Source organism: Lepeophtheirus salmonis, chromosome 6, assembly GCF_016086655.4.
Source record: "Lepeophtheirus salmonis chromosome 6, UVic_Lsal_1.4, whole genome shotgun sequence".
Lineage (NCBI taxonomy): Eukaryota > Metazoa > Arthropoda > Copepoda > Siphonostomatoida > Caligidae > Lepeophtheirus > Lepeophtheirus salmonis.
The window spans coordinates 49,708,669-49,725,138 of NC_052136.2; the positions used below are offsets into that span (position 1 = coordinate 49,708,669).

Below are 16,470 nucleotides of genomic sequence, written 5' to 3' on the forward strand. Positions count from 1 at the left end.
TTCTTATTTCCTAGGATTTACAAAAAAAGAATTTTGAAAGTTTAGATTTTTTTAAAATGAGTCTCAAATATTGATAATTTCTACAAGTTAACCCCATTAAAATAAGTCAAAGTTTTTTTTTTATTTATTTTTGAATGGCTTGAGATGTGTAAAAAAGCGTTTTGATCAATAGGTACATTTTTTTCCTTCAATACGCACAATCAAATTTTTTAGTTCAAAAAGGTGAAACGGTGTAAGATATTTTGAGAAATATTCCTTATTTATACATATTACTTTTTGGATGACCTTTTTAAAAAGACCAAGGTTTTTATGGCATTTAATATATATAGTCTAAATCTTAAATGTGATGGTTTAAAAAAAAATATCTATAAACAATATATTTATTTCTGTTAATAAATTGGACTTTTTTTATAATAAAGTAAATCTTTTATATATTAATATTTGAAAATTTCATTCAAATTCTTTATGGAGACTTTCACTTTTGAACAACTATATCCAGTCGAGAATGCTCTTTCCCCGGGATTAGCACTTCCTTTTTCACAAATACCCTATTTTACTTCTCAGAATATATATTATGAATAGTCATAGATTCCACATAATTAGAGGGATGTTATAGTTACCCCAGCAGCTGTTCTCTGTCTTCCACGCCTATGTTAATACATAGAGTTGTATAAAATATGAAATATAATTTTGTAAAAATAAAAGAAACCGAGAAACAAAATGGTAATCGTGACAATGATAAGAATTTTGTAGAGGAGAGGAGCTAGGCTGTCACGATGTTTTATTAGATTAGTTGTGCGCAGCTCTAAGATGAAAGGAATATACACTCATTCCATTCATTATTTGGCAAAGACATGGAATTAGTCCGATGTTGTTTCTCAATTCTATTTTGAGTCGAACATGGATATACACTTATAACTGATCAACAAATTTTAGTGTAACTGTTCGTCGTTCATCCTTACGTACACTGGTTATTACTTTATTTTTGGATTTTATCTCTTCAAGAATTAAATTATCATGAAAAAAATTGGAAAAAAAAAAATATTTTGGTTGCGACTACAGAAAAACTTGCTCTCGTCCAAGGCTATTTTCTCCAACTCTATACTCACATATGTTTCCATACCAAGAAACAGATAATATATGGAATACTACTTAACAAAGAGCGTATTTACATAAATATAATTGTATGAAAGTCCATTAAATTGCATCATCAGTCATAGAAGCTTATTCTTTGCAATTTATTTAGATATTAATATTACATTTTGCATACATAAAGACAAGACAAAAGACATGTATTTTGCATACATAAGACAAAATTATCATGGATCACACGATGTATTTAGATGACGGTAATGACCCGCTAAGAAATTTTTGTTCTTTGCTATCAAAAAACTCTTACCGTCCATCCGGTCTAAGTTCCGACGAACCAGATGCACATCAAAATGAGGTCAAAAAAAAAATCAAATCTTATTAAAATTATGCCATATGAGAAAAAGAAAATATTTAATAATAATTTTGAATTTGTTCTTAATTTTATTTCATCAAAAAATATTTTAGGAGACCATTAACAACACCTATACACATCTCGTGATCTTTGGTAATTTTGAATTTCGTCAACTTTACAAAATAGCAAACACTCTAATGTATATGCAGAGCTTTAGTATTCGAGTCTGCACTCGAGCTTTTTTCCTTATTCTTTTGTGTGTATTATGCACATAATAATATTTAGATACGCCATCAATTCAATCCTCTTATAAGGAGATGAGATAAGCCTTTCCGAAAGCTGTATATTATTATTTACAGCACATATGAACAACATCTTAGTAATGAAATAAAATTTTGAAGTAATTTATTACTGATGTAATATTATTTTAATGTATCCAAATCTGTTATTTATAGAGAAATCACAGCATATTTAAAAGAACTTTTTCGAAACAATAATATTATGGGTTGTAAAAAATAATCTAAATCAATTCAGTATTAATGTTTAATTTTAACAAATCTTTAGTATTCTAAATAAATTTGTGTATATAGTTTTTTTCAACAAAACAACAATTACTTTTTTTTTTGCACTTAAGTTTTTTATATATCGAATATGATTATTATATTTTTTTTTTTCCTTTTTTAAAATTTTATGAGAAAAAAGGATTCCCAGTGATTTTTTTCTTTTTATAGGTACAAAATGTAAATTTGCACCAAAATTTGTTGTTATGAATGTTTATTTTTAAATTCATTTCAAATACTTAGCAATCATTACTGAATCATTTTATGATTTACCTTAAAAAAACGATAAGCTAAAAATCCATGATGATTTGTCAAAACTGGTTTTAACCAAAGAATAATAAATTAAAAATGGGGAGTTTTAAAATAGTTCATTTGAATAAGTATACAAAATTCGGGGTTTTTTAATATAATTATAAACTGATATAGAATTTTGGATTACCAAAATAAAAATAATGATTAATCGGCTTATTTTTTAAAATATTATTCTTTCAAATTCTATACAGATACTGAGTCACAAAAGTTACAGCATGGTACTCATCATCCGAAAATTGATAACACCAAAATTATTAAACTTATAATTTTGCTATGTAAACTTTAATTTAAGGTATTAACCAATTAATACCACCCAATTTTCATGAAACAATCTATGAAAAGAAAAATATTATTCTTATCTTTGAACAGCATTGAAAAAATTAATCAGTATATGTATTTAAGTTTTAACAAATTATACTTTTTTGATATGAAAATACCTTTAAATTTATCAATATCGCTTATGTTAATTACTTTTGAAGGAAAACCCAGATGATGGGGGTCAAAATCAATCTTTCAGACCTATATGTTATAATTTGTAAGTTGTCATAAATGTCATATTGTTCCATGAATCATATTTATTCTATCGACGGTTTTTTTTTGCCAATTGCTCTGTAACTTGAATTGATATGTATATAAATGTAGTTATCAACTTTGAGAAATTTTTGCCCACAAAATTATTATCAAGAGCATTATAACTAAGTAAATTCCTCCAATTTATTTAATGATCTAATATCTTTTCGCAATACTAATCAATTTAAGGGTTCTGGGTAATTCAAATTTCTATAATTTTGGAAAGAGATATCTATTTTTTTTTTTAAATGTACATACCATCGAAATTTTATACATTTTGCACATATAAATACTTAACACAAATAGACAAATAACAAAAATAGCAAGGGGCTCAAATACTTATTCTCCCTATTCTATGTAAATACGCAATATATATCAAACTATGTCCATTATAAAAATACTTTATTATTGGATTTTTATGAAACATTATTTGTTAGATATATTTAAACAACTTTTTATATTATCTTATCACTTTATGCTTAAAAATAATAAAACTTTCATAACGTACAAATGAAAATGTTTAAAGCAAAAGCAATGGACCAGAAAAGAAGAAAATATAATTGATCTAAAATATAATTTTCTATGCATAAATAATTTATTTTAATGTTTAAATAGAAGTTTCAAATATATATAATTATTTTGGGAATATTTTTTAATGTAAAACCATATCTAAATATTTTTTCTTAAAGATATATTTTATTACTGATGCAGTTTATTTAATTTGACTACTGTAGAAAATTAAAAAAAAACGCAATGTTGAATAATTTATTGATCTACATACTTGTCAAACATATTTCATTTCAATATATTTAATTAAAATTTAGAAGTGTATCTACGAAATTGCCCATGAACCTTTTCACTCATAATAAAATCATGTTTTAAGTTAATTATTTAAAATGTGAAAATATGTTTTTAATTTCAATTATTTATATTCCTACTCTTTATAAAATAATTTATAACAGAGATGGTTGAACCCACAATCCTCAACCATTACGTTCCATCACAAAAAATTCAAGGTTACTATTCTACCGTTAAGTGGACATGTCACCGAATATTTGTTTTCCAAAGTGATTAGCACGTCTTCCCTTAAAATTGTTGTTGTGTTTGTTTATTAATTAATTAATTTAGAATACTACAACAGTAAAGATTCGAACTATATTCGCCAGTGTTGTGTTTATATAATGATTATAATTAAAAAGTATTTTTCACGATATAAAAAACTCATTAGTTTACTTATATGATGTATGTATGAACAATTTGATTAATTGAATTAAAATATACAATCGCATATATCAATAGATTAAACTTTATTTTCACCCAAATGTCCTAAGTGATCCTTGGATTCAAAGGAGGACAAAAACTAAACTCCGAAGTCATGAACGAGCTGATTTTTGCTGGAACTGATACTTGAAAATACTCAGTCCGACTAATCCTGCATACTCAATATCAATCACTAATATATTTACATACGGGGGTTGATAAAAAATTTTAAACTTAATTATTAATGCAATAATTATATTATGAATAAAAATGTCTAAATTTAGCTTTTATAAAAGTTTAAAAGTGTATTTACTAGAATGATTTATATTTATGATGTTTTCTATATATAAGCCTTCATTCATAATTATTAACGATAACCGACGTTGATATGAGTTGCATACTCTAACGAGTAGTTTGTCCCATGCAGCTTCGATGACATTTTGCAGAGTATCCAAACTTTGTTAGGACTTGACTTTAATCTTCGACTCTAGATTGGCATCTGGACTTGAAAGTGGCAACATTGATTTGTCAAAAATTGAATGTACTGTTCAAGCCATTCTTGATTTCGTCGTCCAGATTACTTTCAAACCATGGAAGCATCACAAGTTCTAAAATCCTTGAGATATAATCATCCTGAATTATACAGAGACCTTTGGTTAAAAAAATATGGGTAATTTGCCTAGGAACTCGAAACTCCAGACCAGAGCATAAGAGATCGGTTTTTGGTAAGAAAGTATGGGTTTATCAACCAAGGAGAGAACATTGAACCTGGACCAAATCCGATCGTATTGTCTATAGAATTTTTTGTTCAAATCCTATTTTTAATTTATTGCTCAAAACAATTTTTGTCCTTGTCGTACAAACTTGTAAAAATTCTCTAGAACGTTCAAATCGCATTGCTCTGGTACTGACATTGATTTTTTGACCGTACCAAAACTTGTAGGCCATAATCTTCAAAACCAACGGACAATTCTACGAGATAACGACGTTTTTGAATTCTGATAAATCTTTAGTGGAAGTACATCGATGTTCTTCTGGCTTCATGCAGACTGGGATGACAAGATCTTGGCCTATCATTTACACTTCCAGTCTTTTGGAGCTTCTTAATTGTTCATCTAATTTATAATTTCTTTTCCGGATAGAAGTCGATAAATCTGAATTGGCGTTCTCCGTTTTTAAGAAAAACTTCGACTTCATTCCTTAAGTGGTACATGACGACAAGGGAATGAAAATTTGTTGGACCCTGTTTATACATTTTTATGAGGATTTAATCTATTTTTAATGTCAGGTAATCAGATTCACAATTGATTGATTTGGCGCCAAAATAATTAAAAATGTAAAATGATAGCTTTAAAACTTTTTGACAACTTTGTATACATATAACTCGTATATAAATTGCATTGTTCATTATCATAAGAAACCTGTGCATATAGAATACAACTGAATGGTCGAATTTATAACAAATGAATAAATTTCCACTTACCGTAAAAGTTTAATCTTGGTATTGATGGACCAACCCATGATATAAATAAACTTTGTAGCTCCCACTATACTTTTAAAAAGATCAATCCAGAGGCTAGAGGGATAATAATCAATTTGTGAATCATTCGTAGTTCCTGGTATGGAGATTCTAGAATCAATGTTTCTTGCACAAGAGTAAAGAGTCACACGGTTCCCTGACTTGAGAGTGAAATAACAGTCCCTACATGCTCTATCTATATCTGAGGGTAAAATTTCACGGACACAGGGTTGATAAACGACTTTAACATAGAGTTGTCCATTTACTTTTCTATTTGAGTCCAGAACGTCCATCCAACCTTCAAAATCAATATAAACAGTAATTTATATTAAATCTATGTTTTGCAATAAAAATAAATGGTTATAAATTCCCTTATAATGCAAAACCAAATTTTACCTTATTTATCTATTTTTTTGTCATTTTTGAATGACAAAATATATATTACATATATATGGTTACAAATAGGAAAGCAATAAAATTAAATTCAAAGATTGACTTCATTTTTTTTGTTTACAAACTGTTTTTGACATTAAATTTTACTTAATTTAAGTTATGTTAGTGAACATTCTTTTTACATTGCGATTAGTAAACTGGGTAACAAGTAAACCACAAATAGATTTTACATATTAAACAGTTATAATAATTACGGCATTTAAATTTTTTATTCTTAATTTCACAAAAAAATATTAAATATTATAATGTTCGATATCAATATTTCTATAAAAACTTTGAATACGTGTTGATAAGGTTGCGTGTATCATTTATAATTATAGCTATAAAATTTAATTAGACTCTGAGAAATGAAAACTGTAAATTAAAATATAAACACCCAGAGAAACATTGTTGAATTAGTTTTTGAATAATTAACCATTACTGGACGGTTTTTTTTCGACATTTTGAAGAATACTTTTGTGTACGGTCTTTTGTATTTTTTTGTACTTCAACGATAGACATGAAAAAAAAGTATAAGATCACTTGTTTTTCTTAAAATATGTATTTTCTGTTATTGATTTGAAATAAACTCCACTCAACAATATGTAATATTAGGAAATTATAGGTATAAACAGTAATGATAAAAAAGTGTTCAATTTATTATTTAGTATAAAATGTTACATCTATAAAAAGCATTGAAAGTATCATTTTGTAAAAAAATATATTTTTATCTCAGAGAAGTTAAACACCCCAATAAAATACTCACGTAAGGATTATAAAGGAAAGTAACTATTATTTAGACATTGTTGCCATTTTTTCTAGCAACTGTTCTATTTTCCATTTTGCAGGAGGAAGATTCACCATTTAAAAAAGATTTAATTAGATTAAAAAGTTTAAAAGACAATTAAGGTATGCCTATTAAATATGTTAATAGTTAATACAAAATACTTAATTGTTATTGATGTTGGCATAAATTAGTGATGGATTTCGACTATAGAGCTAGCCGAAAACTCAGTTGCGGCTTTTTATAATTGAGTATAACCGTAAAAAATAATTAACCAATGTTAAACACCTTGGTTTAGATAAACAACAATTGAATCTGGACCAAATTAGTGATAAGAACAGAACAAAAAAATAAAACATATATACAGGGGGTGCAAGTTATATATGCCGCCACTTTGGTGCGCTCTTTTGGACAAACACACGGACTTATACAAGTGATTTTTTTTAAAGGATGACTTTTTCAAACCTACACAAGTTGAAAAAAAGGAATTAATGGAAAAAATATTTGGAAAACGGAAGGCACCTTCCTTTGAATCTGCGCTGGCAGCGACAACATAAGAATTCTTCAAACTCTGGGACTTTGTGAAACGTTTGTTCACAAGCTAAGGAGGATTTTGAGGCCACAAAAATGGTCACATCAAGGTCTTGTTTGGTATTTAGTTCCGAAAGCTAGGACATGCCTCCTCATGTGTTCCCCCCAAGGTCTCAGGATAAACATTGATCCTACTTGAACGTTTTAGTGACCAAAGAGAAGTCCTGCATCTACATATATTTGGTAGCAGGACTATGCTCACTGCCACACATTGAAAAAAAATCTGAAATGGGTCCAAGACAATTTGGGTTTCCTAACTTGCTTGGTATGAATTGATGTTTTTTTTTGTGGGCACGATAGAAATACTAAACAACCAAACACCCTGCAACACCAACGACGAACTTATAATTGGTATCTAGATGGAATTCCAGGATTTAGCAAGGAGCCAAGTAGCAAAGGACTACTCCTGCTTATGGCATCTTATAGACACTGTAAATGAAATATGATATTATTAAATAATCAAAAAAATAGAAATCCTCAAACTTCCAAAATCTGGTTTTATTTTTTTAATGTGATAATTGATTAGAGAGAAAATTGCGTTTAAAAGCATAATTTTCACTGTACATATAGCTGGCGCACCCAGTATATATTTATATATTATGGTGCTTTTTATTTTGTTGAAATATCTGGGTCGCTGAGTCAAAATCAATTCCTTTTTATAAATTTATATTACAATAGTTACAAGTTTGGACAAAATTGAAAGGTAGCTCAACGACTTCAAAGTTTTGAAAATTGCCATTTTTTCCAAAATATTGTTCTTTTTTCGATTATTATGAAAACAATTTACGGTACCGATTTTGCCTTATAATTTGTTAAAGATGACGTAGTTACTCTATATATTTATTTTTTGCTAGTAAAAAGTCTTTTTAATTTGAATTACAATGAAAAATAGTTGGGAAAAAAAACTAATAGATATAAATGTGTAGCTTGCCATGTTTTAAAATGGGGGTTTCCAATTAATGGTCTTATTTTGAATAGCCCACTATTTCGATAGATGTGACTTTTGAAGCTCTAATTTGTTAATATTTGCAACGTATAAATATAATTATAAAGTTCATATAATTTTGATTTCAATATAAATATTCATAACAACATGAGTTTAGATTGGTTTTAAAACGATCTAATTTTTTATTCTTTTGGTTAAAACAGTAAATAGAAGAAAATTGAAAAAATAGAGAATCCAAGAAATCAAAAATATAGGAAGGACTTTTAATAGTGTAGTAAATTACACTAAGTAAATATAGATTTAAAATTTCTAAATATACAAATAAATTTTAAACAATGCATCATTATCCATTGGATATAATTAGATTGATCATTAGTAGTGTATTGCAATGGCGATAAAATGTAGATTTAAGGAATAAAATGTAAAAACTATAAAACTGAGGGTGTGTAATATCCCAGTTCACTAAAGAAGCTCTTATATTGTCAATTCAGCATAAATCTGCCAATATATACTTATTAATGTTTTTATGTATCAAAATTAACTATTTCAAGAATTGCCAACGAAATTATTTGGATTTTATATATATTGTGGAATTGGATAGATTAAAAATGGAATTTATTCTTTACAATCGAAGAGTACCTATATTATTAATTTACAATAAAATACAAATTGATCATATCATGCAAATAGTCTTTCTTTTTTCAATTAAAAATATCTAAATTTAGTTTTGGACATCAAGAGCAATAATAAGTGTACAACTTTTAATTTTTGATGGAATATGAAAATGGCTCGATTTAATCAATATGGGCACGTTGCCACTCGTGGACTTTACTTCACCTTCGTAATTTATTTGGTTGCACTGCTGAATTTGGATTTCCTGTCGATTCTTTAAATGAATTCTTCAAAGTAAAAATATCTTTATTTTTTTCTGCTTTGTTCAAACTCTATTATAGATTTTGACTCAATGATGTACCTTCGGAAACAGATAAAAAATTACTCATTCAAATATATCTATGGTTAACGACTTAGCTTCGATTGATTGTAAATGGCTAACATCTAGTGAATTATATAGAGAATCATCAAAAATATTAATATTTAAAACAGGTCCTCTACTTGAACTTTAAACGAATTATATTAAACAGATCATTGGATTTATTCTTAATGAAACGTTAGTTATAAATGACGGTCATCAAATTTGATCTGTATTTAAATAAGCACTTCTAGATTGATTAAATGAAAAAAAGGTTTTTTACTCGACAAAATTTTTGCTTAGAATAAAATATTAGTAAGTAAAGTAATGATACCTTCTACAAATTCAGTTTTGAATAGGTTGAATAGGTGTTGATTAAATCTTGCATTTCTGATTATTTTTAAATCACTTAGATTCTAAGCCTTTGATTGATGTACATGTTCTTAAAAAATTATGTATATGTCGCGATATAAGCAAGAGTAGACATCATCGGCAATTTAATTTGCCTCGGGAGGACCACTTCGTACTTAATAAAGGCCTTAAAAGTCAGCAATTTCACAGTCCGTTGGGTCAGAAGTTTTTTGGCTGATGGGGACAATATGAAGGGCAATCCCAAAAGCGGAAGACCCACCAAAGTGAAGCCTGAAGATATCATGGAGGCCTTTAAGACCAACCCAACGACGAAGATATCATAATAAGCCAAGACGAAGAAGGTGCATCAGTCTACTTTTGGTAAAGCCATCCGAAAGGCTGAAGGAGAGTCGCTTAGAAGAATTGGGAAAAGTACACTTCTTCAGCGATGTAAACAGCTCTTGAATGATCTGAAGGGCAACAACAACCGGTGGATTTTTTTGTCTGATGAAAATACTTACATCGTAGACCCCGTCTACTAAATACAAGCAAAATGATCGGGTGGTATGCTTTGGAAAGACTGACAAAAACATCAGGACAGTCACCAAGACCAACCATTCAGCCTCCGTGATGATGTGGCATCAACTGGAGAAAAAATTCCCCCAATTCTGTTTCCTGTTAGATACCGGTTACCCACGGCCGACTACTTGATGGTATTCATGGAAATTTGGTCCCATAGATCACCAAGACCATGAAAAAGTCAAACAAGGCCACGTAAATATTTAATTAGGATAGGGTTCTGGTCCATACTGCTACTATTGTGGAGGAGTGGATGGGTTGCTACATGAACTTCTTCTCCAAGAACCTTTGGTCTGGTCAGAGCCCAGATCTGAATCCACTGGATTATTCCATCTAGTGAAAAATTGAGAAGAAGACCTGCGAAGTCCACCACCCAAATATTGATGCCCTGAAGAACTCTGTTAACCAGAAGTAGAGGATCGTGGAAAAGGACTACGTTGCTAATGTGTGCAATGAGTTCCAGAGGCAGTCATTAAGACAGATGGTGGCCAGATTCATAATGAATGGCTATTGTTTTAGTAAAAATATTATAAAAAACAAGAATTTCTATGTACAACATCCTCCTGATCAATTATGAGTATTTTAATGACAACTTAGGGGCAATTTTTGAATTTATATGATTGTGAACAAACAGCAGAGGATCAATAAAAGCTGTAATAAATGTACAAAAAATTCTATTTGATTTCCAATTTAAATTTAAATTAAATTAAAGCCAACTGAGATTCTTAAAAGGCATAAATATTTATTTCTTGCATTTTACTTTCCTTTCAAATCCTAACGGGCATAAGTCTAGAAAATCAAACATAAAAAAACCCTACAATTACTATTTTTAAAAGTATTTTTTTGTGCAGATATTTGTACCAAATATACATATGAACAAAAAAAATGTAACCTTTTTATGTTTTAATCTCATTTTTTTTCTCTGAAATTATGGTTTTCATTAGCAGATCACAGGATTTCATTCCAGACTCTCCAGAGAGCTATCAAAAATTATGTAGAAAGAGGTTTGTAAGGGTAGAGAGGTCACTTATGATATCAGTGATGAAATAAATCCACACTCTCCTTTGGAAGACATCTTTGAATGAGTCTTTAGAGTTGCTTTGCACTTATTTTCGTGACTTTTGGCGCCCTACATCCCTGATGCCAACCCCCTTGATTAGATATTTTGGGTGCATGTCCAAGAGAATGCCTGAAGTGTCTGTCATTAAAACTACAAGCCCTCAAAGTTACAGTCAACCAGCACTTGGACGCCATGACGGAAGACTATATCTGCAGTGGGTTCAAGGCCATCCGTTACCACGAATTCAACATCTATTTTCTGCCTATTGTTAATTTATAAATTATATCTTGTTGAAGTCAGTATAAAATTCAAAGTTTTCATATTTTAAAGGACTCCTTTAAAAAATAAATCTGGAATTTCTGTTGAATGAACAGCAAAAACAAAACAAAAGCAAGGGAGTAGGAGAATGTACATAATCAACTACGATTTACCAACACCTCAAAAAAGTAAAGGAAAGTTAAATTAGTTAACATTTTAATTAAAAAAAAATTACGAAATCCGATACACTACGTGTTGTGTTGATCAAAAAGTGTTTCTAAAGTATATTTCCTAATTCGATGTATATAACTTTGCAAAATGTACCGTTATAACTTTGGATACTTATCTTTTTTTTCCAAAAATGTAATTAACGTTAAATAAGTCACACATTTCTATATTTTATCTTTTCATTAAGGATATTCTTTTTAATTAACCTAAATAAAATATAATTTAGAAATTTGATATTTATATATATACTTCAATTCTCCGAGCAATTTTGTAATTATTCCATCTATTAACAGCGGACTTATAAAGGTATAAGGTCTTAGAAATTAACTTTTTATTATATTTAAGGTAAATAATTAATTTTTCAAGAAGATTTAATTAATTCTATGACGCCTAGTTAAAGTTTTAGAACTCTTGTTGAGGGAACAAGGTAATAAAAATATACTAGATGATCCTGGAGAAGAACATCTACATCAAGCAGCAGCTGTGAAAGACTCTTGAAAAGTATTTACTATTTATTCAAAAAGGATTGATGGCAAAAAACAGTCCAAAATAGATATTTTCTACAATTTGACTGCCGAAACCCAGTTATTGGATAAACCCGAAAAAATGAAACCAAAATGAATAGGTGCTCTTTTATAAACACTCAACATTACTCAGCATGTAACTCTGAATTAAAACTCAGAAATCTCAAATAGACTTTATAATAGAGCCATACTTCAGTAACAGCTCAACAAAGAGCCTCGCTTTAAGTTTGCAAACATGGGGTAAAACCAAGAGCATACATTCGAACTGCTAATCATTTGTAAGTAGGGTTTTTCAGGAATTATCTATCGGACAAATATGTTTGCACAGTATGACTAAAAATAGACGAGTCCATAACGTATATGTATACAGTCTATCTCGATGAATTAGTTGGGAACGAAACACTGTTATGTCTTATTAAACATCGTTAACAACCACCGTAATCTCTTCATATGGCCATGGATTCTAATGCTCAAAATCATCCTTGGGGAAGTAAAGAAATTGACACTGGCGGATAAATTCTTGAAAACTGTATAGATAAACCTAATTGTATGGTATGAAATGAAGGAAATAAACTTACATTAGTCACTCAACGAGCCAGTTCAACTATTGGCATTATAATTATAAATCAAAATTAATATAAAAAGTTGGAGATTAAAGGGTGGCGACCATCAATGTCAGATCATCAATACATAGTTTTTTTAAACTTTATTACAGTCTAATAAATATTTAAAATTATAAAACAATTAAAAACCATATTAATATATGATATAAGTATACTATTAACATACAGGGTGTCCACGATGAATTGGAACTACTTTAAACTTCATCCAGATCCACAATGTAGATATTTGGGGTGAAATCATACTAATATAAAAGGTTGCGTGAACAATAAACTATAACTTCCACCACAATTGTTTTGACAACAAACAATAGTCATCATGGAACAAGCAAGGAGAGACACCATCCTCCAATTGGCTCGCGTGGGACAGAATCCCTCTGCTATCTACAAGCTTCTTAACTACCCCAAGACCACGGTGTACCGGGTCTTCAATGCCTGGAAGGTTGAGGGGAAGATCTGCCGTAAGGTCACAAAATGAGAAGTGACCGAATCCGCACTCCCCGCTTCCTTGAAGGACTCCGGAAGTCCATCAAGGCTTCGCCGGGGACTTCCTTGTCCAGGTTCGCCAAGAACTGTGAAGTGAGCAAGCAGCTGGTCTCCAAGGCTGTGAATGAAGACCTGGGGTACAGGTCATACCTAAAGGTCAAACAACACATCCTCACGGCATCCATGAAGGGCACCAGGCTCACCAACGGTAAGCGTCTCCTCAATGACCTGAAGATCTATGGAGGAAGAATCATCTTGTTCTCCGACGAGAAGAACTGGACTGTCGACAGAAGCTACAACGTCCAGAATGACAGGTGGCTTGCCAAGGAGAGAAAAGAGGTCTCTGCGGTCTTCACCACAAACTTCCCGACCTGCAGATGACCCTGGGTGTCATCTGCAGCACCGGTGAGGTGATGCCTCCTTTCTTCTTCAATCCCAAGGAAAGGGTTAACGCGATAAGGTACTGCAAAGTCATGGAGGAGTTCGTCATCCCCTTGATGAAGGACACATACGCTGGGAGGGAGTTCATATTCCAACAAGACTCAGCGCCTGCACACATCGCTATGAGGACCACTAACCTCTTCAACTCCCACGACATCACTTTCTGGGATCGCAACACCTGCTCCTCCAACTCACCCGACCTCAATCCATGTGATTACTACTGGTAAAGGAAGTTGGAGAGGGAGGTGTGCAAGGTCAGCCACAAGAGCATCACGGCTCTGAAGGGCTCCATTACGAGGGAGTGGAATGGTGTAGATTCCGTGGAAGTCATCAGGGCATGCAAATACTTTAGGGGCAGGATGGAGAAGATTATGGCTGCTGAGGGAGGACATGTTGAATAAATTTATTGTTTAATATCATGTTTATCTTTTTCATATTAACAAATACACTCCAAATTCCATTTTTATCAAGCAGGTTGAATTTTAAGATAGTTCCAATTTATCGTGGACACTCTGTATGTTAGCTTTTCCAGACTTTTTATGTATCTATGATCAAGTTTCCCTGCTGTTTTTTTGTTTTTTTACTTCACGCTTCAACAGAGGAGAATGGAACACAAAGAAGAAGAAGTACTAAGCAATTAATTATAGTGAGGATAAATCTAACTAATATAACACAATTTGCACCATACATGAATTCAATAATGAAAATACAAAATATTTAAAAAAAACAAACAATAAAACATTAAAAATCCCGATCACCACTACCCCATTGTATTAAATGAATTCAATGCCTGGCTATATTCCCGTTAACTTAAACTTTTCGAGAGCCAACTCCACTATTCATGGGGAAGGGTGGACACTGCTGAATTGTGCTGCATAAATAAGAAACTAAAGTCTGCATATCACCTTTGTCGGCAAACGGAGTCCCCCGTTTGTTCCTTCAAATGACGTACAGAAGCTCATTTGGATCAGGGCTTCTCCTATTTTTATCTCTAACACTCTTCCCAACGTTGTCTATGATGCCACTCGGAGTCCTAATATATTTTCCATATTCAATATTGCCCTTCAAAAGTTGTTTCTAAAATTGTTTTTGGCCATTTTGATCCTCATCAACTCATCCTCATGTGGACTCCCTTGCCTCGAAATTATTTTGAGTGTGAATTCTCCAAGTTGATTTCGGAGGGGGGGGGGAGTAGTCTGAGTTTTTAAATCATAGTCCACTGTTTTCAATCCAAGAGTTGCTTTAGCATTTGCAAATATTTTTATTTCGAGAAGCTCACTATTATGGAGGACCCTCCCCCCACCTACCTCGAGCCTATACATCTTCCTCGTGTATTTGGGCTTTGAATCTCACATCTTGTTGTACATTTAACTTATTTTCCCCCAAGTGTATTTTCTTTGCCACAGAAATATAAGCGAGGTACCCCTCTCTTTTGCCATGATAGCAATAAGATACTCCATTGTATCCCAATATGGTCATACCAATTCCGCCTAGACACTTTGGAGCGAATAGTCTTCTCAATCCTAACATTTTTGGTAAAAGAATAAGATCCCTCACTTTATGACTCTATATTTGAGTATTTGTTTCGTTATAGGCTGAGCATCAGAGGATATGTTTCCTTCTTGGAATGACTACGATAATCCGATATTTAATTCACTCAAAAAAATTGAGTCCATGTTTTCTTATTTCTGTAATTGAGAAATCTATATTTTCATTGTCTCTTTCTATATTTTCATTGTCTCTTTCTATATTTTCAGTCCTTGTATCTTAAAATGTGATTTGATTTCCTACCGCAATGGTTGTTGATGCTTTTTTAACGATTTTAGGGTATGATATATTGTGGATATAATTGAGACTGAGATATATTTATTTTCAGCCCTGGCTTCTTTTCTAAATTGTCAAGTATACTTTGAAGCTTTGAGTCACTCTCAGTGATGTTTTTTTTCCACTCAAGATAACACTGCAATCATCTGCAAATAAAATATTAGTCACATTATTTTCTCCAATTTCCATCTCTTCAAGGCACGTATCCATAGTATTCTGAAGCCGTGCAACAGATGTAAGAAACAAAAGAGGGCTTAGTGGATCTCCTTGTCTTACTACACGTTCTAACCTTATTTTATGTATGTTTTCGATATCGATATTTGAATCAGCATATTTTAATAGTTTGTTTACAGCGCGGCCGAACACAACTGGTTAGATCCTCATAGCAAGTTCTTCAATGATGAAGTTTTGCTTGATCAAATCAAAAGCTTCTCTAAAATCGAGAAACATCAGAGCATGGGTCACATCCAAATTTTGATAGTTTAGTGCTGAAGTAAAATTTATCTCCAGATTTTATATATACCACTAATATTGCATAATGCGATTTGGAAACCATACCTCAGCTGAGAAAATTGTCCCCATTTTTATCCACGATCACTGACTTTATTGGTACATATTTTAATACAAGTATTGTGACTCCCCTTGTAGGGTAGTGGGATCCAGTTAATATTGGTTTTGAAGTATAATTAATATATTGTGATAGAATGAAAA

General features: G+C 31.1%; 1 protein-coding gene across 1 annotated transcript in view; it reads right to left on the reverse strand.

Annotated features, from left to right (window-relative positions):
* Positions 1-16,470, reverse strand: part of LOC121120585 (uncharacterized) — a 173,753-nt gene that overhangs the window by 76,110 nt on the left and 81,173 nt on the right. Inside the window, exon 3 of the mRNA XM_040715460.2 lies at positions 5,630-5,963. Within this exon, the coding sequence (XP_040571394.1) occupies positions 5,630-5,963 (334 nt within the window). The remainder of the gene's footprint in view (positions 1-5,629; positions 5,964-16,470) is intronic.